We start from the raw sequence: 27091 nt of genomic DNA, 5'->3' as shown, positions 1-27091 counted from the left end.
CATAACAAATTAGACCTTGCTTGTAGACAGTGCTGGCGTTCGCTCTCTATTAACCTGTACGGTACCGCTCCACCAGATTAACCAAGGTGCTGTGCATCTGCTGTGCTCTGCCACTTTCCTTCACAGTACTAATGAAGTCAATACCAGGGAGTCTAAGGAAACACAACAATACTATCTCTTATCTCCTCTGATTTTGGACTTCGGAGCTCAATATAATTGCAGTCTAACAACAGTGTAGGGGAAACACTTGAAAAACTGATTGCAATCTAAAAGGTTCAAGCTGCTTTCACACTTTACAATTGTAATAACTGATTTTGTGGCTGTTGTACTTGCTACCCTGTGCAAATAGCTACATGAAGCACTTTTTCCTTTTCCTTTCTACATTCTCTTGACAATCTGACAGTCACTTCACCAAGGAGGGCACATGCTTTTCCACACTGCCATACGGTTTCAGTAAGAACACCTGCTCCTCAGAAAAATATGCAGAGGGGCATGAAAAATTTGTATCACAGGCCTTCAGGTTCCTTTGCCAGTGAAAAAGAATCTTGAAATGACAGTTACTCTGTGTCCCCTTTTTGTAAGCATCTATTCATAACTCACCAGCCAATTTACATAGGGGTCCCCAGGATGTTCTGTACGTAGCAATGGTTTCACCAGTCTTCAGGGATCGAACCGCATGGCATCTCTGCAACAATCAATTCAAATTCCAACAAGTAATATGGCTTACTAATTAAAAATACAAAGCCTTCTGATGAGTATGTGAAAGCCCAGTGCTATTCTCACCCATGGGGGTTTTTGTTTCTTAATGTTATGCTTTGTTAAACTGAAATGAGCACCAAATGGAAGTTCAAAAGAAATGACATTAGGGAAACTTCAGTATAAAACCTGTGATTAGTCACACTGGAAAACACTGCTGTGAACAGACATTTCACACAGACAATCTCTTTCTTTTCATTAACTTTCTGTTTGTTTTAGAGAAACCTTATGGGAGAATAAACTTCTCACTATTTCTGTATGCCAGGGTTTTGCAAACATTTTTGTTTGGATGTTTCTACTGCCATGGTAGGCACAGCAGATACTACAACCAGCACCAGCAAAAGCAGCAGCAACTTTCAGCCCCTGCCAAGTTGTGTGTCATTTTGAAGCAACGCACAACTTTTCAGTGACATGTGAACTACTAATCTGGGAACTACTAGTTTGAAAGCCCTGACCCGTGAAAGGTTGGGGATCAGCTGCTTCAGCTTTGTGTGAGCAGCACTTGCAGAATACACAGCACACTCATCTTCTGCACGCTTCCTCAGTAGCACCATTCAGTTTGTCTGCTACCTTTTTGTTTCAAGCTGTAACCTAAAAGTCTCTGATTGGAGCTGTAGCCTGTTTAGGTTATTCAAAAGATACTGTGGCTCTCCTGGAAGTGCACATAAAAACAGAGAAACTGCAGTACCATACTATAATCAGCAAAAGAAAGCAGTGAAGCGCAAGGGTGTCTTACCAGCTTGTCTACACAAGAACGTCTCAGCAGTGTTACCAGCCTCATTACACTGAAAAACCTCTACAATCCACTGTCAGCAACAGTGTCTTTAGCTGGGTCAGCCCCCAGAAAAATACCCATGTAGCTGCGACTTTGGACTGCCCTTGAATAGCTTTCCCAGCTAGGCGGATCTATTAGAGAATACGGTTACATAGCTGCTCCCTGATGTCGATGATTTTTTGGTTCCATGTGGCCATGGAGCAGCCACATTCCACCAAACATATGCATGGTGGTGGCACATCGCTCCTCTTCCCATTCAAAGTCATGTTTCTTACTCATTTCTTACTACATTGCTCCCCAGCCTGTCTATTTTTTTCTACTCTAAACTTTAGAGCACCTTACTTTCTTCCGCCAAGAAAACAAGGAATAAAAGACTGGGCAAGAAGAAATAATACAAGATGTAAGTCTCAATTTTGTGGGCAAAGAGCTGAAGCAAATCTGCCCTGAAGCGAGTCAGTATTCTGCAGAGTAGCAGACAGATCAGAGGATCAGTTCCCAGACCCTGGGCACTTTCCCAGCCATCTCACATTATTTCCAAATATACTCTGTTCTTGCTCCAATTTTCCTTGATCTTTGCACCTCCTGCAGCTCCCCTTCCCTTCTTTGTAAAAACCATTGTCATCCTGTGTAGATGTGCCTAGTACTTATCTTCTCCACATAACATTTTAATCTCAATCTAAAATACTGAATTCACTAACTTTTCATAGGACGTAAATTTTGCACAGGAGAAAGAACAATATATCTCTTATATATATATACACACATATCAATAATAGAGAAATGAATAATATAAAATATATGACAGAAGAGGGCCTCACTGATTAACTCCGCTGTGCAGATGTCAACCTCAATCAAACCTCATCTTGGGCTAGTGGAATTACCCCATCACAGACCCCTGTAATTTAGCTCAAAGCCAGTCCTTTAGTTAACCATGTTCCTAAACTCTAATCTGTACAGCTAAAGCCTGCTCTAGCAGCAAACCCAGCAGCTCCTAGCAAAGCAACTGTTTGATTCCTTACAGCAGCCACACCAGCCCACACAATCCCTGCCCTGCCCTGCCCATCCCTCTTATTCCCCTGCCTTGCACCCATCACCATGTCCCTCCTCAGCTGTGCAGGACACACAGGGAACTCGGGGAGGGCACCACCTCCTCCAAAGGAGGGCATAGGCTGGGGGTTGCTGAAGCACTGATTTTTAACACACAAATTCAGCTGTGAAAACTGGAGCCATCTTTCCATCTGTCAGTCATGTTTCCTGTTCCTACTTTTTTTTTGTTCTGGAGGAAGCTTTATACTTAGAGAAAGGAAACAAGTATCTTCTGCTAGCCATTTTTAATCTTTTAGGAAGAGATAATTTGCTTTATAAAGGGCTTAAACGGAGTTATTTAGAACTAGAGGAAAGTGTTTAACAATGGAGGAACACCAAACTGCTAATGAAAACATCCTTGATAGAAAAAGAGACAGGAAGGTTGGCAGAGGGAGAGGAGACTTCCTGTGTGCCTGCTATAAAGGAAAAAAAAAAGCCATCAGCAAAATCTATTTTTTTCTTATTTCTATGGTAGCAACACATTTTTAGATGAAGCAGTGTGTATCACTTACGTAGAAGTAAAAAGACACAAAGCAACGCTTTGGAGCACAGAGAATTAGAAACTGAAGTTGTTATCAGAACATTGCTTGGTTTATTGCTTTCAAAAGCAATATGGTTTTAAAAAGCCGTAATAAACTCTAATAGAGTCACAGCCCTAGAAACTTAATGCCACTGAGCTTCCTTTCCTGGCACCTAAACTCTCACCTGGAGAAGCAAATCTCTAGGGGAAAAAAAGGGACAGAAAAATATCCCAAAACAATTTACTCAGACTTTCCTGCTGACACTGCCAATGTGGGTGCTCGCTTTTTTGTGACATGTCCATCTGAGCTCACATGTTTCTGAACAGCCTATCTCATTGTGACTTCTGTTCATTGCCTTATAGTCACCCCTATGCAGAGGCAAAAGGTTCAGTTCTCAGGTTCCCCAACTTTGATTTCCCCGTTTCTGTGCAAGCTCCATGCTTTTAACTATGAGGATGAGGAACAGGAAGAAAGGTGGACACTTCCATATGGTTGTAGTTCTTCCCCACTCCTCTCTGCTCTCACCAGAGAATGAAGGAAAACTTCAAGAGCTATTTTAAACCCTGTTTGGAAACATTACTCCTTCAATTCCATAGCAGGACTGCATATGACATGTCGGAGAAAAATAGCATATCGGATCAAAACACTTACCGTCCTGCAGGTACTTCCTGGTGTCTCCATACAAATACGTATTTTGCAGTGTAGGTAAACCACAGAATTGTTGACAAAGGAAAAAATTTTCATCTTAAACTGTGCTTTGCTTGAATTCCCATTCTCTAGCAGTGTGGTGTACGTATTTGGGATGGGACAGCTGAAAAGGAAGAGAAAAAACATACGTAGCAGCTAGGGCTATAGAAGGCGTGCTGTGGTCATAGCACATAACTCAGGTTGCGAGGCTCCTTTAGAAGGTTGCAGCCAGACCCACCATGAAGCAACTCTCCAGCAGTGCAGGGGTGATAAGGGGCTATTTGCTGCTTTATTCTCACACTATCCGGATAGAATAGGAGATTCGAGAAGTGGTTGGAGTGTTGGAAAAGAAGAGAAAGAGTGACAGAAAGAAGGATTTAAACTTGGCTTCACCAAACACAAAATGAAAGAACATCATGTTAAAAGGAATAGCTTTTGTTACTGAGCAAAAGGACTATCCTGTATTTTAAGGTGGCGGGTGAGCCCAGGGAATATGACATCGGGGTGAGATCAGGGATCCAGACAGGAACAAACCTCCTCTTTTACCAGAGGTTGCATTAATATTGTCTGTGAGTCACAACAGATAGGATTCAGCTAACCTACACCTTCATTGATGAGAGTCATATAAGCTCTTGGTAATATCTGAACCACAGAGAAATAGATAAAGCACACACTTTTCAATGTTCTTTCACTACTGACTGCCAAAACCACCTATTTCTTCAGGTCAAAAGTACAATTGCTTTACAAAACTATGGGGAAGACAACCAAACTGAAACAACTACCACATTACCCTTTGAAAACATTTTCTTTTCATACCTACCTTCCTGGTTCAAAGAAGGGGTGACCAGTCAGAATGGTAAGGGACAGTGTATATGAATGATGAGAACACACATAAAAGGCATTTAAAATGTAACACTTCAGTAGTCAGCGCCACTGGAAGATCTAAGGTATGGCACATGCTATTTGCGAGTGGCATTGCCGTACCTGTTGCTGATAAAAGGAAATGAGCGGGGATCCACTGAATTGTTAGTTGGAGTCGCCCAGCAGTCAGTGAGGACCACCTTGAGCTTGCTGTCTGCTCTCTGGATCCCCACTTCAATCAGAACATCATCACTGGCAGAGACACTGAAATTTTTTGGTACTGGGGAGTTGCCAATAAACAACTGCATTTCTGTTCTGAAGTGTCCAGATCCATGCAAATCCTCAAAGATGGTGTAAACTCTGAAACAACAATTAACCTCCTTTAAAGACCACAAATTTGACTATGTGTTTCTATAAATCAGTGCCTGTTTCTCCACCTCTTGCACATTTAAGTAGCGAAGAGTTATCTGCAGTCCAGGATGTTAGGACACTGTTCAAGAGGAAAGGGTGAAAATGCATCGAGTTTTTAGTTGGGAAGGTAGGGACCTTGGAAATGCAAGTGGGAAAATCCAAAGGGTGGAATGTCTTGGCAATACAAATAGAGCAGAGAGAGATATTTGAGTGGAGCTGAAGGGGAACAAAACTATGAGCTGTCTTAAAATTCAAAATACGGAGAGTAAAGGCTTAGTGAAGAAGAGAAGAGCCAAAAAAAATTAAGGAGAAGGGACAAATCTGAACAGTAAGTGAGGGACATGAGAAAATTATAGAGCTCAGAGAGAAGGGGCCCGACAAAGACTTTGTGGAGGGATAGAAAGGAAAATACAATGTCTGGAGGGTTAGGAAACAGAAAGTGGGTTTGGTGATGATAGCTTAAGCATGGTGCTAGGCAAGAGAAAGGAGGTGCACTTGGACGAAGGGAGAACATTCACCATCAGACCAAAGCTTGTGCTGCCACCTTTTCTGTGAGCATGGGTTTGATTTTCTGTGAACAGTGGATTAGGTTCCATCGTACTTGAAGATGAGACTTTCCATGAAAAAGCATTTGCATTACATACCTTCTCTTTTTTCCAAGTTGATCAAATAAGGATTTGTGGGGCTTAAAAATTGCCATGCTCAGCACCCACATAGCAGTCTGCATGCCTACATCAGTTGAAAAGATACATCATTGTTATGTTCCAAAAGCAGGAAAATACTGTTATTGCTACACGTGGTTGCCCAGGAAGGCAAAGAGGAGTCAGGAATTCTGGCTCCCGAACCTGCACCGGTGGCTCCCAAAGGTTTATTTTCATCTATGGTTTAGCCAAGCAATTGCCAATCTTGTTGGCTGTTGGATCTATTGACACATTAGATGGAGTAGGACAGAAGCTCATAACAGGAGTCACCTGAGCACGGGACTCGCAGGTTGGCAGACTACTTGGCATAGTCACTGGATACAGCTAAGGTCCCTGGGGATAGGGACACAGTGCTTAGGCACACAACAGCATTTCAAAGCAGAGAGAGTTGTTACTTACCCTTCTGCAGTGTATCCAGAGGAAGTCAAGAGATTGTTTTGAAACACACAATGAACGGGACTGGCAACTTTTAAATGGTGGATTACTCCCTGAGCAGAAACATCATTCCGAAGGATGGTTTTCACTACAGTATTAGTCATGTTCTGGAACACAGAAAGAAGAAACCACAACTTGTGAGCATCAATGTATTTAGGGATATAACAGAGTTACAGGCGTACCAGCTTCAAGTGCTTCGGAATTCTCCATTCTCCTGGCTGCAAAAATCAAACAGATTAAACCTCTAGTATCTTATTTGCTTTACAGTGAGACAATGAAAATCCACCAGCCTTCCTCCTCTTCCTCAGTCTGCTCCACAAGGGAATTTCTGTTCTTTGGCATGGCCTGAGCATAGCGTTTGGTTTGGGATCCAAAGAGAGAGACATCACTCTTTGTCCCCATTACTGGTAGCAATTGGGGTATTTGCCTAAATATGATAATGAAATTGCTTTTAAGAAAAGAGAAGCTTCTGACAGCTGCAGAGGGAACCCAGAGAGACATGGGAAGTGACTCTCAGTTTGGAGAAGCCCTTGAGTTTTGCTGCCTGACCCCAAGGATTCCCCTTCTCTTTCTTGCTTGCCCTCCTCCCCAAACAGTGGGGTAACCTTCCACTCACAGGAAGAGGTTTTCTTTCTCCAAAGAAATTTCTTCATCCAACATTTCAGCAACTAATAGACTGTACTCCTAGCTAAGGATCTGCCATTGCCCCCCTCCTCACTCTAATCCCAAGATAAAAAAAAAAAAAAATACTCCGGGGCTTCTTTGCATTCACTGGCTCAGGGGACTTACAGTCTCAACTTCAGTGCCACAGTCGCTCCAGCCTGCCTGCAGCACAACGTGAGTGCCATTGCTGATGCTCACGTTGCAGCGAGGCTCCCCCAGGTACAGGGAGGTTTCCGGGATAGACTCCTGCTGTAAAAATCTCTTCTGGACAGCAAGGACAATCTTCTCGATTTCACAGAACACTCTCACAGCATCTTTAATGGAAACCTCCTGGGCAGGTTTAACGAGGGGGACAGGAGATGCTTGAGGATAAGCGTCGGGAGTTGACACAGGATCCGTGGTGAGAGGAGGCAGCACCACGCTGGAGAACGTGGTCTTCTCCAGAGCTTTGTGCTCAGCAGTAGAGAAGTTCAGGGAAGCAGGGGAGGAAACACGAGTTGAAGTTTGCAAAGATGTTGCAGGTAAAGCTGTGTTGTGTACAGGTTTCTTATCCGTCAGTGTTGCCTCTTGGCTGATAGGAAATGCTGAAGAGTGCCAAAAATAAAGGTATTGTTGTAATTTACAGATTCAAATTGATTTTATAAGGTAAGAGCAAACCCTTAGGAGGAAACTCATAGTTACTGGCAGGAAACTAGCTTCTTTTGGTTTTTTAACCTGCTCTACTCGCTGCCAAAGCTGTGGCTTTTTTTTAAGAAAGAGCACAAGAGATACATTGCATCTGTGAGTAAAGCTGATGTCCTTTATTTCCTGAGAGCTGCAATAATTAGTGTGCTCATGCAAAACACTTATATACAGCTTTTGGAAGATCAGTGCTTGCAAGAGATCCCCAGCTGTAAGTTGCTCAGCAAGTGTTCATATTTTTTTGCCTAGTACTGTAGGAGACTGCACACTTCTGGCTGTGGCGTACAAACAGGAGCAGAGTTTGTTAAAAACCCTGGCCCCATTTGTGACCAAATGATGTACCCAAAAGATATGACCCTGAGCACTTTGGAAAACCCATTCTGGGGGAAGTGCAAGACAAACCTCATGTAGCAGGCCCACATTGTACGTGTGTCCTGAGAGACACAGTGGGGAGTTGAACAAATGTGTTAATAGCAATCTTTGATGGTTTCAGGAAGAAAGCAAGCAGGGGAAAAGGGGAAGCACAGGTTGAGATCAATGTGTATGTCGAACACCCGACATCCAGCACAGGCTCTGGGGTTACCCCATGGCTCTTTGCTGGTAGAAACAACCTAAGTATTCATCCACCACTGACTTACAGAGCACCAAGATAATAAACTCCATTTGCAGTGAAACACAAAGGATGTGTCTCATCGCACAGAAATTCTCTTAAATAATTTTAATGGGTTCTACATACAGATAGCATCTATTTTCCAAGCAACACATAAAATCTGTACATATATATATCCTTCTGGAACTCCCCAGCTGTCGGAAATGCCCCAAATTAAAAAGCTGCTGATCTGAACGTAAGAGGAAGATAAAGAAAAGTTTGAGCTCTTTCAGAGCTGAATTTCCTAAAAGCTCTTTGTCATAATGCTAAATATCTTGGTTAAACAAAACTGAGCAGAGGTTGGTATCAGTTGACAAATCCTGGTGACTTCAGCCAGAGAGTAGCTTATCACTGTGGTTACAAAAACAAATACAAATCACTGAGAAAGCCTAAAAGATTTTAGGAGCTTAAAGACCCATCATATGTCAGCTAACAAATGATTTAAGGAAGGAGAGAAGCTAGATGAATTGACTCATACAAAAAAGTAGTTTGTAATACCAGCATTTCAGCCCTGCTGCCATACAGAGATCAAACCACATACCCAGTTCTTTCTGTTTCCTTCTCTATTATCTCTGCTGTCCCCTCTGCTACTGCTAATGAAAATAACTAACAATCTTGACAATCCTATCTAATTTTAATGGCAAATATGAGAAAACAGAACTGTTAAAAGAACCTTACAAAGGCAGCATTAAATATTAATATAGTAAACTCTCCTGACAGAGTATTACAGTCAGAAATACTTAAAGTCTGCTGCAAGACTTCCCATTAGGATCCAGCTGAAAACAAGGAACCAAATTCATCCCTGGCAAAATTTCAAGACCTGTGGCAAGTGTTACCGTGATCCAATAAAGATCAGACCACTAAGCATCTAGTTAGCCATTAGGTAATAAAATTTTATTTTGCCTTCACAGCTTCTTCCAGGCCTTTCTGGATGCACATCAGCAAATCCTTCATTGCAGCTGCACTGGTAAAACCCAAGTGTGTTATGGCACGATGCATCCGGGGAGCAGTCATCTTCTTCGCTTTTGCACTCATCATAATCTGTCGGGTATATTTAAGCAAAAGGCAAAGGTGGAGAGTGTATAAATGAAAATGTGATGGTTCTGAAACTGGAGCACGGTCATATCATCATGATATCATGGTGGGATTACACCTCTTAGGTGTGATACTCTACTGTACGTGTCAGGCAGCTGCTGGGTCTAGAAGAGGTGGAGCACTGGAAGCACAGACTAGAGGGCTGATTGCAAGGCACTGACAAAACCCTCCAGGAGCTGTGCTACCAGTGACGCTCAGCAGATACTCACTGAAGTGTAGACACCCTGCTGCAGAGCTCCTATCCTCCTAAACAGATCAACAGCCCAAGGGGATGCTTCTAACCCCGGGGGCTTCCTCAGCTGCCTCCTCCGTTCCACACTCGTGAGGAGATGGTTAGTAAATGCCCAGCATGAGTGAAGCAGGAGGTTTGTGTGACTGGTCCAAGTTGCAGTCTAGTGGCTTTCTTAATTTTTACCTGGCCAAAGTTTTCATTCTTGAAAGGAAAAATATGCTTTACTTCCCTTTCTCTTCCCAAGGTCTAACTGTAACTGTGCAAATAAGGATGTAACACCATAGGTGGGACTCAGAAAGCAGCACTAACCACCTGCTCTATGGGGACCTGTCCCTGAAACGAACCATTTGCTTTAGCACAGGTTCGAGGGGGGCAGGCACTCTACAAAGCACTACCACGAGATAGTCATGATCTTACTAATTAATGGGATAGGTAATTTTCCAGATTCACAGCTGTAAGGGTAACAGGCAAAGAGAATGTACAGGGCAGACCATATACGTGCTTCTGAAGTAATTTTGCGTGAGATTCTAATTAATAGCTCATAACAATATTCTTTGGACAAACGTATCATGTTAGGGATATAGAATTTGTTATTTTTCCCAGAGATGACACATAGACTTGTGAAACAGAATTCAACAGCAGTTAGTCAGGAGGCTAATGTTTCTTGTTAACAACTTAAATTACATATAAAGGAAAAGAAGTTGTGCAATCAGCCATTGTGCTGGTCTTGGTGTTGACTTTCATCTGAACTCCCGACCCACAGGTATGGGAGGAAAACACATACTCCCAGCGCAGAAGAATTCACGTGTTCATTTATTTGTTTCTTGAGGTTTCTATCACATGCAAAATTATCAGTGCAAAGCAGACAGTAATGTGTTTCGAAATTATTTTAAGCAGAGCTAGTTATGTCTGTGTACAGGGACCTGTTTCCAGGTCCTGGTAGCTTATAAAACCCTCAATTTGTGACCACTGTTTCTAACGTCTCTGTATCTTCTTCTCTATAAAATTAATGCTAGCTATAGACAAAAAGATCAGTTGGTTTTGTCCTTTTGGATCAGGAGTACCTCACTTCTTATTTCACCTTTTGATGTTCTCTGAAAAAGCTTATTGGATGGATAAGCAGGAGCAATATAAGGAGAGAGAATGGTTTTTCATCCGCCTGTTTTACAGATACTTTCACCTCAGAAAATACAGATTAATAATAGGCTTTATCATCTTTCTAGTTCTGAAGAATTATTGGGATACAAGCTGCTCCTTACCGTTTATGGAGAGATTGCTCTTGTCAACTGTGAAATAGGAGCTGTGTTCAAAGGCATCACGAAAAGTGGTGATGATGTAGTAGATATCCACATCTTCTGCAATCAGTAAATTGAAACTTACCACTGTACTCCCATTAGTAACACTCGTTATCAACACTTTAATCAGACCAGCATCCATCTGCTGAAGAACCTCAAGGGGCAGAGATTTATGTACCTGGAATAAAAACAAAATGCATGTGGAGATGGACAGATAGAAGCAATTACATTTTAGGCTTTGTACACCGCCCAGAAGAGAGCATTATGCATTACAGTTGTGCTTCATACTCTGGAAGGAAGCAGCAGTAAACTGACCTTTTGCTTTATAAAGTTTCCACTCTACAGCAGCTGGAGGATATAGTATATATTTAACCATGAATATTAAACAAGCTAAGCAATTAAGATACCTCGTCTGTCATTTAGCACAGGTCCTTGCCTCTGGTAACAGCAAGGGAGGGAGGAGACTGCAGGGAAGCTCCCATGTTCTGCCTCTCAAAATGCCTCCAGGGAGAGGGGGCAACCCAATACGAGGAGGAGCTGCCAATGGAAGTGGAGAGGCCTCCTGACACTCCACGCTGCATATATATCTTGGAGGGCTCCCTTAACTCAGGTATGTTACAGCTTAGAGCACACCACCCTCCAGCCTTTCTTCACAGGTGGTTTCTCACCAGAACCAAGCAAAATTGCAATAAGCAAAATTCTCCTGCTCATAATTGAGTGTAAACTTCCCTCTTTTTAAATGCCCAGACCAGGCTAAAGAAAACAGAAAGGTGTTTCATACCATCAGCACTGCCACACAACTCAACCTCCCATCAAGTCAGTCCTCAATTTGATATCAGAAATATTTCGTTAAAGTCTTCCCCGAGGAACCTCACATTATTTCTGCAAATTCTGACTGTCATTGGGGCACGCAGCCCCTACTCAGGGTCCTCCCCGAGAGTCCAAGAGCAGGGCTAGGGGGTGGCTCTGCACTATTTTGAACAGGAACTGTCACCCTCAAAGTATTGCAGCATCAAATCACAGCTGAACTTAGGGCAGTCTAGAGAAATCAATAAAATAAACATTCATGGTCCGTACACAGTGACCTTGGAATTCAATAGGGGATTAAGAAAGAAAATGCCACCTTTTTCAAAGCACACTGAGCCTTATTCACGATAGCCCACGAAGCAGCCTCCTTTATCACACTGAAGAGCAGGATGGTCTGCTTTCTGTGGAACGGGAAAACACAACGCTGTGTGAAGCTTTGCATCAGCTGGGCTGCTCAGCCTCTCCGCCATCCAGCTCAGATGGAAACACCAGCCCCTCTCAAAGAGATAAACAGACTGGAGCTGCATGTTTGACCTCTTCCCTTTCCACCCTCCAAGGCTGGGTGGTACCTCTGGAGGGCAGCTGCCCCGGGAAAATCTTCTCCTCCCACAGGAGGGTAGTCCACGGGCTCGGGCACCCGGGCACACACAGGAGCCCCGGGGGCACGTGCAACAGCTTTTGCATTTCCTGCACCGTTCCCTTTCATCTCCAGGCACAGCACCAGCCACAGGAGGAGCAGACACAGGTCAGATGGCATCATCTCACAGGACCAACCCCAGACAAGACACAAGGCTAATATTAATTCAGCTTTAAAGCACAAGTTGAGAAAACATTATACACAGAAATAGAGACCTATTTCTGAGAAACTCACCACAAAGAGAAATTGATATACATCCACAAGTGCTCCCCTCAGTCCTTTTCCTCCTGTCGCCCAGACAAGGGGCCCAATAAGGCTGTGCTGGACACTCTGCCTACCTGCATGTCCCAAGGGAAAACAGGGCACACTCACAGAGGTTTGCATGCCAGGTCTTGCCCCAACATCTAACCACAATGCAGGCAGAGCTCATACCTGAAGACTAGATGCCAGGGTAAGCACAGGCTGTGTGGTACCATCCATCAGCATCCTGAATTTTCCCATTACAATTGTATATTTTCTTCTCTCGCTTTCTCCAGGAGATGCTCACAGATCCTCTGTGTTTCTTAGCAACTTTCATGTGTGTCTGGGAAGTCTTTTTAAATTCTTCCACACAAACAAAAAGTGCAGCAACAGAAAGTGTGGGACGTAACTTTCAAGCCTGCATCAGGTATGTAGTACAGGCTGTTCTGAGCTATTGGTATTAAAATTGCACTTAGAAACTGCCAGCAAAAGTGCAACAGGAGACTGACCACGGTAAGATAGCAGCTCCCAAAAGCACACGAAGGACAAATCCCATGCCATCCCTGTCAACTCTCCTGAGCCTGGGATACACACAGCTTCCTTCTACATAGCAGCCGCTAGCTTCAATGCAGGACACAGAGAGATGGAAACAGCCACAGAAACACCTAAATTTTTGTGATTTCTCAGCATACTTGCTCTTTGCCTTTGCCCTCCCATAGCTGTCAGGCTCCCAGGAGATGCCAGCAGAGAGGAAGGCACAGAGCAGCAGAGCAACTGCACTGTAAGGGCCAGACGAGCAGCACTTGGCCCAGGTGAGAGCTGGCACGTTGCTGCCCTGCGCAGGAGAGTCGCACCTCTTTCCCAGCACCTTGCTCTGCTTTAGGCCCTCTCTTTAGGGTACATCGCTCACTTCCTTCCCTAGCTCAACTTTCCAGAGAATTAAGGGGGCAGGAGGGGCTATGTTGCTGTCACTTCCAACCCCTTCTTCCTCTACACATCTCCTGCAGGAAATATCTGGACCAGCAGGGCTGGATTTCAGCCATGAGTTTAAGGCAGAGCTTATGGCAGTGGTGTAATGCTCAGGGGTGCAGGTGGTGACTCCTACCAGGGAGAGATCAGGGAAGAGGCAACGCAAGGGTCAGCGGTGGGAGCCGATGGGAGAAGCAGCCTCATTTCTCTTGCACCCATGCACAGAGCTCATGCATTTTGTGCTGGATTCTCCCAGGTGACCACAGCTCTCGCGCACCTACGTGCCAAGCCTGACTTACCTGCCTGCTGTGTGTTATCAAGCCCATACTTACTTGCCCACTATGTATTTTCCAGCCCTGCAGACAGCCCCAGATTTTTCAGGCATGCTGCAGCCCTTTTCTGAGTCGCCAGAGCTGATGTGTGTTGCATGCACTTGGTGGCAAGGTAACATTGCACAGAGCAAACCCCCTGCATGCACCTGGAAAGGGCTCCCACATGCCTGGAGGTCCCACACAGCAAACCTTGCAGTGCCCCACGGGGCACGCAGGCAGAGCCGGGAGGATGGAAAGAGATAACTTCCCTATGAAAGCCTGGGCAGATCGAAGGCTGTCCTTGTCAGCCCCAAAATCTCCCGTTTCACCAAGCTGGGGGACTCTTGGGCCCCTTCTCTCTCTTTCTGCTGTTTCACAAGCATGTACTGAAAAGTTGGAGGTCAGCCCTAAGTTTTCATCTTTCATAGTTTTTGTCTGAACTTCTGGACATTAAATACACATACCTGTGACATCCTCTTAGCCCATCCCTGATTTAACCAGTATTCCCTTCTTGTCTGTCTCCTGAAGATTTTATTTTATCGGTGCTTCTTTTTACCTAAGCCTTGGGAATTTTTTTGGTCTGGTTTTTTGTTTGTTTGTTTGTTTTGTTTCTGTCCTTATTCATATTTTTCCTCACAAAGTAGGACTCGGAGCTTGAAAAGTGTCAGGGGGACAGTCCCTGTATATGTATTTAGCCACTAGGTGACACTACAAAACCCTTTATCCAGAAAGCTACATGATTTCACGACAGGTACCACACCCTAGGTTATCAAAATAATGGTTGATGAAGTGGGGCTAGAAAAAAAAAGAAAAGAAAGGGTAAACTTTTTAGAAGGAAATATTCAATATATAATACCCTTGAGTATGAGGTTTTCTCACTAGACAAATAAATTATTTTGGGATCCATCATTGTATCTACAATTCCTGTAGCACACAAAGGAAACACTAGAGATGCCAGACCAGGAGAAATTGGTATGCCAGAAGAAGAGCCACAAGGAAGGGAGAGAACATGAGCAAAATTAACACCAGCATCGAGGGAAGGGAATGTCCCTTCTTCAGGCAAGAAAAACAGGAGGCAGGTAAAGTCCAAGTTCAGGGCCAGATGGAAGCCGCACTAAAACCGATTTAACAGGATGGGAGAGGCCAATAGGGTTTTTGAGCAAAAGGAAAGTGGCAGGCTCAGGCAGCCAGGCTCACCCCGTGGGTGGCTGTGGCATGTTTGGTGGGTTTTCTGGGACCACCCATCCATAGGTTCCAGACAAGATGTCAGCAGCTCGTTGGAGCTACTGTGGGTGCCTGCACAGGAGCCTGCGTGGCCAGCAGAGCAGGTAACGTACTGGCAGTCTGGAAACTGGAAATAAGAAAGTAAAAGGTACGTTAATTTGAACAGAACACTGCATGAATACTGTTTTTTCACTCAAAGAGAAAAAAAACCCTCCCCACTGTCCGTGCTTTGGCTGCACCTTCAGAGAGAAGGTGCTAGAGCACACATCTGCCCAGCCACCATCACCAGCAGCTTTAAGGATGTCCCAAATTGCGGATAAACTCAGATTAACAAAAGGGGTGAAATTACACTGGAATAATGAAACTGCCTTAATCCCTGTATCAACACTCATTCCACATTCAGGTAGCTTTAACTGCAATCATTTTAAGTGCATTAAGCTACATCAAACAAAGGCTATGTCACTTCCAAATGAGGGGGTCACCTTGATAAGGCAATATCATTTATTAGTCTCACACTTTTGTCAATCAGTTAAGTTTAAGACACCCGAATTCAAAACAACCTTTTCCACTCAGGAATTTAATAAACCTCAGTGAATGTATTTTCAATTCAAACCTTTTGTTTTCCTGATTCATTTTCTTAAGGACAAGCCATGATATTCTTGGCTGTTGCAAAAGACAGGCTGAGCAAAGCCCAAGAAGACTAAAATACTCTCTCGCCCTTAGCTATGTTGTTTTTCAGTTGCATTGCAAGGAGGATGGTGAAATTAGCTTGGACGATGACAGTGCAAGTTGTCACATCAAGTTTTTACCTCATTCTTATCTACACATTATTTAAAGGATGGTATTTCCATTTGCTGTGCTGCCAATTTAACCGCATGGCACTTAAGTGCTGGGGCAGCTCTACGCTAAAGAACATTATACACATTAGGATTTATAAATCCTCTGAATCGTAGATGGTGACTCCAAAGAGGTTTAAAAAAAAAATCTCTGGCAAAGTTTATTTAACTGGAACCTGATAGTGCTTTTAAAGCCCATTAAACTTTCCTCACGTACTTTAAAGGATCAATTTCTGGCCCTTATAAGCTGAAAAGAAAATATGCAGATCTTTTGTTTTCCTAAACTTCCTTTTCTTTGGCATCTAGAAACACAACATTTGTAATAAAACACTTGCAACATATTTTGCCATGTACAGTAGCTATGATACTATAGCCTACATACAGTGGCTCAGAAGTAGCTGGAATCAATGCTAACGCACCTCGACGGCTGATCCACAAAGTGTGTGCTCTAGAAAAGGGAGTTAGTTCCTTATAATCACAAGTGATCACTTTCTGCCTGAAACTTTGAGAACTGTGTGAAACTGACACAAAAACTTACTTTAGTTCCTTTATGTAATCATTTTACAAATTTTTCAAATATATTTGTATCGATGATTTTCTGGATTAAGGTATATGACTGAATAGTCCATGAAGAAAATATATTCATTGTGGTCCATTTTAATACTATGCTATTCCAAAATAGCCTCGGGCAGAGAGCGATGCTGAATGAGAGTGAGGTCAGTGGAAAATTGTTCCCTTTTCACTTTGCTAATCACGTCACTCTCATCTTGTGACTGTTTTTCTGATGTGACAGCTTGGGGCCGAAACAACTCCGAGAAAGCTGTGCTCCGCTAACACATCCAGAAAGGTGCAAACTGGGAACCACCAGTGGGAAACTTATTTGATATCCAGGAAAACATCATGCACAGCTAAACGGATCACGCTTTTCCCTCCTTGCGGCCGTCTCTAACTCCACACTGGCCTGACCTCTGCCTGAACACACGCCGTTGTCAGTGCAGCTGCTGCGGACAGCTGTACTTCAGTGACAGGTTGTAACGCTGTACACAGTGAGAGTTTGGGGAGGCTTCTGCAGGATTTGAAAATTCATATGATTGTCAGAGATGGATTTATCATCACAGTTATCGAGGCCTCTAAAAACACAGGCAGTTAAGGGGAGATAGGGAAGGCAATAAAGCAGCCCAGCATAACCAGTGGTTTTCCAAGCACAGGTGTGTTTGAGTAAACACCAGCAGGAACAAACTTCTGATAAATACACTAAGAAATTAGGAGAGTAATACTGTCAAAGGCAATGCCTGAGAATTGAGAGAGCATTAAAGGTGAAGCTGATCTCGCAGTGTGCTTTGATATCCTGTGCTGTAATTAGAAGTGAGGGCAGAGGTGACTTACCAAGAAACCACTCCCTTTCCAGATACAGGGCTACAAAACCAAGGACGATCATAAGAAATGTCAGCCTTAAGGTACTATGACAAAGGGTAATAACAATCATACAGTTCATTAATATACCGCTGTGCAGGGCAAGGATATCAGAGCGCCTTGCAAATATCCATTAACTTTTCACCACATCCCTGAAGGAAATTAATCGGGTGTGAGAAGCAGAGGAAATGGAGGCGCCAGAGAATCCCCAAATCCTGATCTCGCTCTAAAACATGGCTGCACGCTCATCCTGCAGTCTCAGGCAGTCAGGGGGACTCAAACCTTACAGGTGTGTCAAGGGACGCACATGTGGCATACAGCCTTCATGGGAAAAAGATGATACACGTGGTTTCATTGAGACCGGTAGCAGGTCACGTCCTTCTTAGCCACTTACTTCATCAACAAAGAGCTGTGCAAAGGTTTGGTATTCTTCACTTCTTGTATTGCTAAAGCCCGGAGAGTATTTCACATTTGTTATCCGTACTGTGCCTCTAAGTTTCTGGACAGCTGCGAAGTAAGAAAAAGACAATTTAAATATATGTTCCATGGACTACAGTCCATGGACAAGTGTGTGACAGTCACTGGCATGCCTGGCCACACGGGGTATGCATCAACTCATAACAGCAGAAGGCCAGTCCTCTGAAATGTAGCCAAACCCCCAAATGCCTAAATATAGGCATCCAGCACCTTAGTCTGCCCTCTCTGGCCCCTGGATGCCTCTCAAGAAGGGCACAGGCCTCCTGTAGGTCTTATATCTGCCAGCTCTGTCTTGGATGCTCTGGGGCATCTGAAATGTTGCTCTATGGCTATGTTCAGGCACCTGAATTGCTCTCCTAGACTCAGCTGTCTGTCCCAGCTCCCCCTACACACAACAGGGCGACACCAGTCCCTCCAGAGGGCAAATCATACCAGCACCAAGGTCCTCCCTCCAACATCAGAGGAAGGCTAGACCGCTGCCTGAGATTAGACATTTTAGGCAGCTATTGTAAGATGAGATGAATCCCAACAGGGTGTATGCCTCCTCCCTGGAGCTGTATCTGCCGAATCACATTAAGGCAGTCTCAAATGTTTTAGGTCATTTCTCACTATCACTGGTTTTGGCATTGTTACTACAGACACTGAAGGTGATCACAAGCAGGAGAGAAAGGGCTTCTCAAGACATGGTCCATACCCTGAGCATCCTTTTAGAGGCTAGCCAGGCAAGCTGACTGCCATCACCCAACACCGTGGCCATTGCCAGCCAATTGTCTTCACACTGCCTTCCAGCTGCTAACAGATCATCACTCCTAGCATACCAAGATCTAACGTTTCAATGTTTCATATGAATATAGGATAGTCTTCACCAAAGACCTCAAGAACTCTATCATCTGGCTGAGGATTCAGTTTAAAACTGTTTCTGAATCAAGTTACCAGTCTTTACTTTCTGGTGTACCAGCTTGCTTTCCTCCCTACACACACCTGTCCTGATTTCAACAGTATATAAGGCACCAGGTTCCAGCTCTGAGACTGTCAGAGTCCTGTACTGAGTTTTAGTCTCCCATATTAGCTACTTTTTCTGAAGCAGCAGGAATTGAAAAGCAGGGCTCTGCATAAACTCTGTGGACCATGCTACATCAAAGTTGGTTGTAGTCACACTGGGGACAATAATCCTTTGAGCTGGGACAGGTACTAGAAGAAAAGAAATAGTCATCAAGTAAAGCTTTGCAGGGGAGAGGAGAAAGTCATGCCTGCTTAAAGCAAGCCACCGAAGCGGGCTTCCTTTATCCCAGCATACTTCTGATCCCAAAGGAACCCTCACCGCCACTGGTCAGATCAAAGGATTTGGGCTTGCTTTTTGCTATGGCTTGTCCTGTCATGTGAACATAGGTATTTAGGAGATAAACCACATTCAGTTATCTGATGGTGAGAGGGGAAAATGTTCTGAACAATTTTCGAACAAAAAAAAAAAGTCAGTATTTAAAAGACATGACAGACTACGAAGAGTTGGCTGAGGTTGACCCTTCAGGTCAGAGATGTTGCCACAAGGAGGAGCTATATATTAAACTTCACCAAACATGGATTTTTGCCCCCTGAATTTCCTGCCCCGGGCTAGTGAGATACCACTACAGTGGTGCTTCCTCTTGTTCCCCAGGCATAATTCCTTCACAAGTTTCTTTCCCAGCAAAAGCACTTGCCTGAATATTTGATTCATCAGGAAAAGAAAACAAGTTTTTATAAACTGAACTTCTTTGTGTAGAATTCTTCAATTTGTTTTCCAGCTGGAAGAAAACGACCTTTGGGGTTTTTGTCAGTTAAAATTAGCTATTTCTATATTTTTAAAAAAATGAAAATGTTTTGTTTTCATTTTTTAAAAAAAAGCACATTTTTTTTACTCTTCCCTACATTGAAAGGGGGCAGGGGGAACACAAGGCAAAGCAGTAAATGGAGCTTTTCAATTCAGGTCAACATGTTGTTTGGTCCAAAATTATTTCTTTCCTCCGCTGAGGTCCCAAATCAGTTATTTGCCCAGCTCTGTTCCCAGGTCTCACCAATGCCAGGCAGAGCGAAAGGTACAACATGAAGAAGAGAGAAGACAAAAGCTGAACAGGGGCATCGGCATGGCTGCCCAGAGCTTAGCAGGACAGGAGAAGCGGACACTGTGGCACTGGTGATCAGGAGTGGTGGTACAAAAGAGGCTGGAGAAGCAGCAGAGCTGGCCTTACACGGCTGAAAAAGAGGTTTTCCAGGGAGAAAGGAATGAGGGAGAACCAGAAGTGGGGCTGGATGAGTGGAGACCCCCAGGAACAGGAGATCATAGGGGAAGGGAAGAGAAAAGAGCAGAGAGGAGTGCGGTTTGGGATCGGAGAGATGTGGAGGGCATGAGAGGCAGAATAAAGACAAGCAGAAACAAAACCGAAATAGTTATCACTTACTAACACACTAAAGAAAAAATACATTTAGTGATAGGCAGAGACAGCAGCATTCCTACGCCAAACAAAACTGTAAAGACCAAATCTGACTCTAACCTTGAAATATGATTCAGCTGCAATCAACAGAAAAATCCCCTAATTAGCTGCAATACATCTGCCCAAACCCAAACAGATGAAGCCCTCCCCGCCAGCCCAGTTACTCTCAATTACAGCTCTTGAAAAAGAGGCTTACAGGTTTCCATGCAGCTCCTGCCCCACAGGGGATTTGCGGGGCTCTGCCTAATCCATACTCTGCTGAGAGGAATAGGAAGGCAGATCGTTTGCCTTCCTGGGTCTCTAAGGTAACTCTACAGGCGGCTGCTGCTGCAGTACCCTGGTGCCAGAGCATGCAGGAGAAACCAAGATGTGTGGCAAAAGGACAAGCAGCATACATTTCGATGAGCCACGCTCAGTGCACCGTATGATTTGCTTCATCTGCTTTGAGATGAAGAAATGTAACATCGATAAAACTAACTGCCAAATTACCAGAAAGAGAAATTATTTTGACATGCTGATTTAGAATAAAGTGCCAGTTCCTGCAAGAAAATAATTTTGACATAGACAAACTAGTTTCAGATGCCTTCATCCCAGACCAGATTCCAACTGTGCATCTTTCCAGACTCTGAGTGAGGCTGTGTTTCTCATGCAGCCAAATTACTCACTGCGGTCCATGGCTGGGCCTGGCATCGGGCTGGGAGCTGGAGAGGCGCCTGGCAGAGCTGGTGACCCCAGGGCTGCAGCGTATTTCTCGGACCAAGAGCTGTTCTCTCTTTCCGTTTCTACATGTGCTCTGAGAGTGGCATTGAGGGTGGGAACGCCAGCATCCCCTCTGGCCGGCAGAGCTGTACCAGGACCACCTTGAGAGCTGGCTTGAGGCACATCAAAAGCTGTGTGACTTCTAGTGGTAGCAAAGGCTGTTTGATTTGGAAACAGCAGCAACGGCAAAATGAGCTGCTCTTGCCCAGCTGTGCCCATGGGCGCATTTGTGAGAGCAGCCGCTCGCTGTGATGCACCGGGGGAAGCCTCTGCCACAGAGCTTCGCTGTGATGGACTTACGGCCGCCCGCCGCCCTGTGGTCACGGGCAGTTCCTTGCTGGCTGCGACGCCCGTGGCCGTGGGGCTGTTGTCCCTGCCGAAGCCCATCTGTGGTGCCAGGCCTTTTCTCCGAGGGGCTGGAGCAGCACTGGTGGGAGAATGACCGTGGGGCACTGGCTTGTCACCCGGGGGCAGTGCAGCAGGGAGGTATACGGGGGTGCTCATCTCAGAGCCCACAGCTCCCACCATCTTGGTGGTGGCAGGGGAAGCGGGGGCTGCAGGGTTTCCTTCTTCGGGAACAAACTCTGTGCTGTTTGTTACTTCAGGAGCCGTTGTTTCTGTGAGAGGGTCCAAAATCTCACCTACAACATAGCAAATGCGCATTGAAATGGGACCTCAAACTGGATGAGGAGGCACCAAGGTCTGAGCTGAAAATGGGGCTGAGACCACTCAGCCACACGTAATAGTGTTACAGAAACAGGTCTTGGATATTTCATTAACACATTGTAGCATATGTGATTTTTATGGTGTTGAATCTGGTTTGTGCCTACACAAAGAAGCAGATCTGATTCCTGGGTCTCCTCTTCTGGTTGGGAGGACATGGATCATTAGTGTGAGGAAATTAGCCTCAGACGTACCAAAGGAGGAAAAAGTATGTGTTATGTTTCTCAGCAGTCAGTCATTAGGCTAATCAAGAAGGATCTCAGAGAGATTTAATCTGAAGGCACATATAAGGTGCACCTTCATTTTCAGAGACAGATCATATATACTCCTTCAGCCAGAGACTGCAAAGGTGCATCTATATACATGTTGTGTGCTATATGAACAGTTGCAATAAAAGCAGAGGTAGAAAAATGCAACTTATTCCAACATTTCATGGCAAAGAGAAACTACATGCCAGTCTTTTGCTCACCCTCACAGTTTCTTCCAGGTCGGGATGGATTGGTATCCATGGCTGTCTTGCATCTGCACAGGTACGAGCCCATCAAATTGATACACTCTGCAAACACAGAGCAGTCATTCTCGGCATGAGAAGCACATTCATCCCAGTCTGTAAGAAGAAAACCAGAACGTCGGTCAGACAGCCTCCCTTCTGGCTGCATTAAGCTAGAAATAATCATAAAGTGGTCCTTTCTTCAGTTTTTGAATTTATGAACGTGGTCTTCCTTTTTCATCGTTTACCTGACAGCCAAGCTCTGAGTGATGCAGAACTCTGTATCTGTGTTGTGATTCTCTCATGTAAAAATCAACCTTTGTCCTTGTACTTTGAAAAATATTTTCTCTCGGTAAAGATTTTTTTAATAATTTTTTTTTAGAAGTAAACATTTATTTGAAGTGAAAAAAATATTGTAGGTTTGTACTATAGCTATATCAAAAGCATACATTATACCAAGTTCTGCGTACAGTACCTCCAGATACATCAGGTAATGAATAGATCTGTTACCACTAGCTACCAGTAGACAGAATATTAAACAGAGACTTAATCCAAATAATTTTCTGCTTCAAATAAGAGGTAAATGCAAGTAACTCCCACAAGAAGCATTCTTCAGTTCTTAACTGAGGAAGTGCTAAGGGCAAAAACTCTTTTTAGAAAAGATTTCTTCTCAGAGGTAATACTGTAAAACTGTGACCCTCTTTCTGGTAGTCTCAGAAAAGAGATCCTGGTTCATCAATGCGTGAATATGCTCTAAGGGTGTTCCTTATGTCTAATTTCAGCTGCTCTGAATCAGTTGGAGATGTTTCTTTCATGGAGTTACAGACCTATTTTATTGCCGAGTCTCTTCACTCTGGAAGGATTTAGATCTGGAGTCTTATATTACCATTTGCACCCTGTTCCAGCAAACATGCGAAGGCCAAGTTAATGCTTTGGACTTGAACAATCTCAGTGAATCCCATGTGAGCCCTCCCTGTGTGCACTCCCTTGTGCATGCACCCTCGCTGCCTCAGGGCCGTAAGTGAGGGAGAGCAGAAAACTAGACTGAAAACTGTGCCTTGGGACAAATAATTCTGGTCAGAGCCTAAAAAATTATTTGGAACAATGCATTATCATAAGTGCTTGTTCTGCAAACATGCAGAGATTAATCACTGTGATTATTTCTCTGAAACAAAGGAAAGTCCCGTTCTAGAAACAGAAAGCGCAGAGCAGGTGTGTGCATGCGCATACACGCATTCATCTTTCTGCTTGCAGACAGCCTTCCGCTTTTACTTCCTTCCAGCTAATATTTCAACTCTTTTGCCTTTCTTCTTCATTAGATAATTGTTGCATCCATTATTTTTCCATTAGACAATTTCATGCGCCTATGGCCAGCATCTGTCTACTATGTTATAGCCTAAGCCACTTAGAGGGAATACAGAAGTATGCAGGAATGACTAAAGCATCAGCAATGAAAGTGCTCTCATTAATGCCTTACTATGCTATGAGGTAATCGTGACTCTTGATGGCTTCATCTGAGAGATGCTCCCGTGCTAATTGCCAAATAACTTACATTCACTGGCTCCATTGTCTCTGAGGGTTTCCTTTCTCATCACTTAGCATGGCTTTTTAAGCAAATTCCTTTACCTCTGAAGGCCAAATTCAGTCACGCATCAGGTCAAAACACTTATGTTCTCTTCTCAGTGCTCACTGGCACTAGTACATCACTCATGCACATACATGCACACACACGCTGCACTTTTTTCCTCTACAACCATTACATCTCAGGCAAGGTGTGCTCTGTGCTCTTTTTCTGCACTCTTGGCATCTCTCTGGCCTTTCACGTTTGGCAAGTCCCTTCCCCAGACACACACCTCAACCAACAGTCCTACTCCAAGAACTATTAAAAAACCACCTTTGTGTTCGCTCTGATTACCCATTATACCTGTAAGAGGTACATGCAATGGGTAAAAATCTGTGAAATTCCTTGCTTGATGATGTTGCACATGCTAAAGGTTTGCATGACTTCACGGGGAACCCATGGAGGAGAAACCCAAAGAAATCACTTTGGATTCAGGGAGTCCTGGAGCTGAAAACGGCTGGTGGCTAAGAGAGTTTTAGTGAGAGGTATCATCTACACTTGCTGTATTCTTACACTTCTCCAGGAATTGGCTCCTGGCTGCTACTGAGGACATGATATTGTGCTAGCTGGATCTTGGACCTGACTCAGCACGCGTCCCTTTCTCTTTCCTTACCATGCCTCACACAACAGCCAGCCATTTTAGTGTCTCTGTTGATCATGGCAGTAAACTTAATAATTTATGAGTCTACAAAGAGAGGTGCAATTGCTCCACTCCCTTCATTTGTGCTATCCCTTCTGGCTTCTCATCCTTGCTGTTTCAAAGTTGAATTCCCTGCTCTGCCACTGTCACTAAACCAAGCACGTAGCCTTTTGGTGGCCAGGCTCCACAGAGGATCCAGGTGGCATTGCTGCACTGGTGCAAGAGGAGCTGTGCGGGCTTACTGCCAAAGGGCACGTCCCAGGGCTCTCAGGGGTCAGGAAGAAGTACAGCCCATTATACAAATCTTTCCTTCATGTGCTGCACTCCTTTGCCTTATTTTCCACATCTGACTTTAGGAAACTCATGTCAAACAAATGCTTGTTTGGGCAGAGCTAAGAAATAGACCCCTTTTCTCTGCCCCTAAGGAAGAGTTGGCTGTGCTCCTGGCTAAGAATGGTGCTACTGGAAGCCACCTGGCTTTCTGAAATTAAAGTAATGGTCCAGAGCTATTGCCTTCTTCCTCCCCACTCTTTCGGTCCCAGGATCAATAATGTTTGTGAAGTATTTTGGCACACATCAGCATCCTGCAATTCAGTATCTGCTACCACTGTGATATTTGTAGGCTTCAAGTGCAATTTGTCTCTTCTGTTGTTTTCCTGTCCTGTTCCCCTTAACCTCCATATGCTCTGCCACTCCAAAGGGAGTTTTCCCTGATCACAGTAAATAAGCTTTTAAGGGTTCAGTGCACTGGGGAAGAAGAATAACCCATTCTGTTGGCTTTGGCAACTCTCTGAACTCTGGCTGGCTCTGCCAGCTGGGAAACCTGAAGCCAGACCTTAGTCCTTTGAAGATAAAAATGGTGATTACTGAAGATCAAACAAAGGCCTAGTTTAACATAAATTCCATACGTTCCTTTAGTCCTATTCACTGAGGGGACATTTAGGAATTTCTCTGGCTGGATTTCTGTAGTGAAGATGTTAGATTTCTTTTCTTAAGCCCTGGCCCAAATACAGCCCCACAGCCTTGAAGCACAAAACTGTCTAGAGAGAATGTGTATGCTAAAGGCTACAAATATTCCACAGTAATCCTATCCGCAATTCAGTGCGAGAGAGATATGGCAAACTTCCAACTGCTCACAAGGAGGAGAGAGGAAAATTAATAGGAAAATCAAGGGCTCCACTCCTCCTTAAACACAGTGGAGGGAAGCAGTGCCTGCAGGTACCTGGGGACAGCCAACGCTCCTTCTTCCGACCCCTTTTGGGCTTATGGATAAAAGCCCATGGAGGAGTTCTTGTGTCACGGTTTTCCCTCCAACAAACCACTGTAAGCTCCACATACTTTGTCTCTCTAGAAAGCATTTTTCATGAAGAATGCTGGTGATACTGTGCATGATCAAACTACAAATGCTGTTTTGTTGTTTGGAAGAAAAAATTTTAAAAAAATTACCTTCTACTGCAGTGTTTTGCTGATCCACCAAAAGCGCAGAGCCATTGTATAGGTAAGAAAGCACCGGGGCAAATGTGGAGGCATCGACTGGGAACTCGGGGTCCTGCACAGTGATTCTGAGCCTCACAATGATGCTTCCGGCTTGCAGGGATTCGGTCTGCACTTTCAGCTTCCCAGACTTGTATAAAGCAGAAATGTTGGCTGGAAATGAATTTTCAAGCTGAGCAAAGGGAGAGAAGCATCGACAATTAGGAACCCAGCAGGAATAGCTCCTTTTAAAACTGAACTACGGTGGTACCATTTTAAAGATTTATACATGCACAACATAGAAAATGTTGTAAAAAGAAAGTTTCAAAGTGTTTCAGAAATCTTACTTTTCAGAGGTTACTGGGGCACAGAGAAGTGTGAGTCTCCTTGGTTCACCTAGGTACCCTTGAAAATGGTACCCATCTGACGACTGGTCTTACAAAACAAATTTCATTCTGGCTCAAGGGAGCAGAATTCCTTCTGCCCCTGTCTGCATGCATCACAGCTGAATTGGCTCAGTAAGTCTGCGTGCATCAGACCCTTGATGTTAGCTCTGTATGTCACATAAGCTTTTCTTCCCAAGCCTCCTATGTATTCACCTCTGCGCTCCCAGGCAGTGGAACTTGGTCATCTCCACTGTTGCTGGAGCAGACTCTGGCTTGATTTTGGCTGCTACCAGCTAGCAGTCCCCCAGGCAGTACCCAGGCAGAGTCTGACACAGCATCGGCCAGGGGCCAGTCCCACAGGCAATCTGAGTGTGACCGCCGTACTTTGGAAGACCCAGCTGCACAGATGCAGGCTGGTTTGTGCCAATTGGTGTCAGTGTCAGAATGGTTCAGGAAGTTTCGTTTACCAGTATGGCATAGCTTTAGCTCCCCGGGCTTATTTGAAACTCACCAGTCCAAGTCCAGCCTGCAGCCGAGTCTAATGACAAAGAAATCTCAGGATGAGAGACAAGAAAAATGGTTGTGGATAACTTCAAGAAAATGTGTTTGAGACAGCCCAGCTTCAAAGCAATATCACAGTTATGGTTGATTACCAATCCGGTAAGTAGACACATCAGTTGAACAAATGGCGTTGCTCTGAACGTTAAAGCTGGCATACTGCTGTCAATATTTGAGCAGTGCCAGAGTTGGCAGTTTTGCCTTACATCTC

The 27091-nt window shown here is 44.3% G+C and overlaps 1 protein-coding gene across 1 annotated transcript in view; it reads right to left on the bottom strand.

Annotated features, from left to right (window-relative positions):
• Positions 1 to 27091, bottom strand: part of UMODL1 (uromodulin like 1) — a 55843-nt gene that overhangs the window by 3772 nt on the left and 24980 nt on the right. The window contains exons 10-20 of the mRNA XM_009282999.1: positions 25910 to 26129; positions 22182 to 22319; positions 20896 to 21630; positions 17680 to 17792; positions 10813 to 11026; positions 9130 to 9267; positions 7023 to 7480; positions 6198 to 6340; positions 4810 to 5046; positions 3790 to 3949; positions 601 to 685 (exon numbers count right to left, since the gene is read on the bottom strand). Of these exons, the coding sequence (XP_009281274.1) occupies positions 601 to 685; positions 3790 to 3949; positions 4810 to 5046; positions 6198 to 6340; positions 7023 to 7480; positions 9130 to 9267; positions 10813 to 11026; positions 17680 to 17792; positions 20896 to 21630; positions 22182 to 22319; positions 25910 to 26129 (2641 nt within the window). The remainder of the gene's footprint in view (positions 1 to 600; positions 686 to 3789; positions 3950 to 4809; positions 5047 to 6197; positions 6341 to 7022; positions 7481 to 9129; positions 9268 to 10812; positions 11027 to 17679; positions 17793 to 20895; positions 21631 to 22181; positions 22320 to 25909; positions 26130 to 27091) is intronic.

This window comes from Aptenodytes forsteri, unplaced genomic scaffold (genome assembly GCF_000699145.1).
Source record: "Aptenodytes forsteri isolate BGI_AS27 unplaced genomic scaffold, ASM69914v1 Scaffold2, whole genome shotgun sequence".
NCBI lineage: Eukaryota > Metazoa > Chordata > Aves > Sphenisciformes > Spheniscidae > Aptenodytes > Aptenodytes forsteri.
The sequence above is the reverse complement of the archived record's forward strand: the minus strand, read 5'-3'. Positions and strand labels throughout refer to the sequence as shown.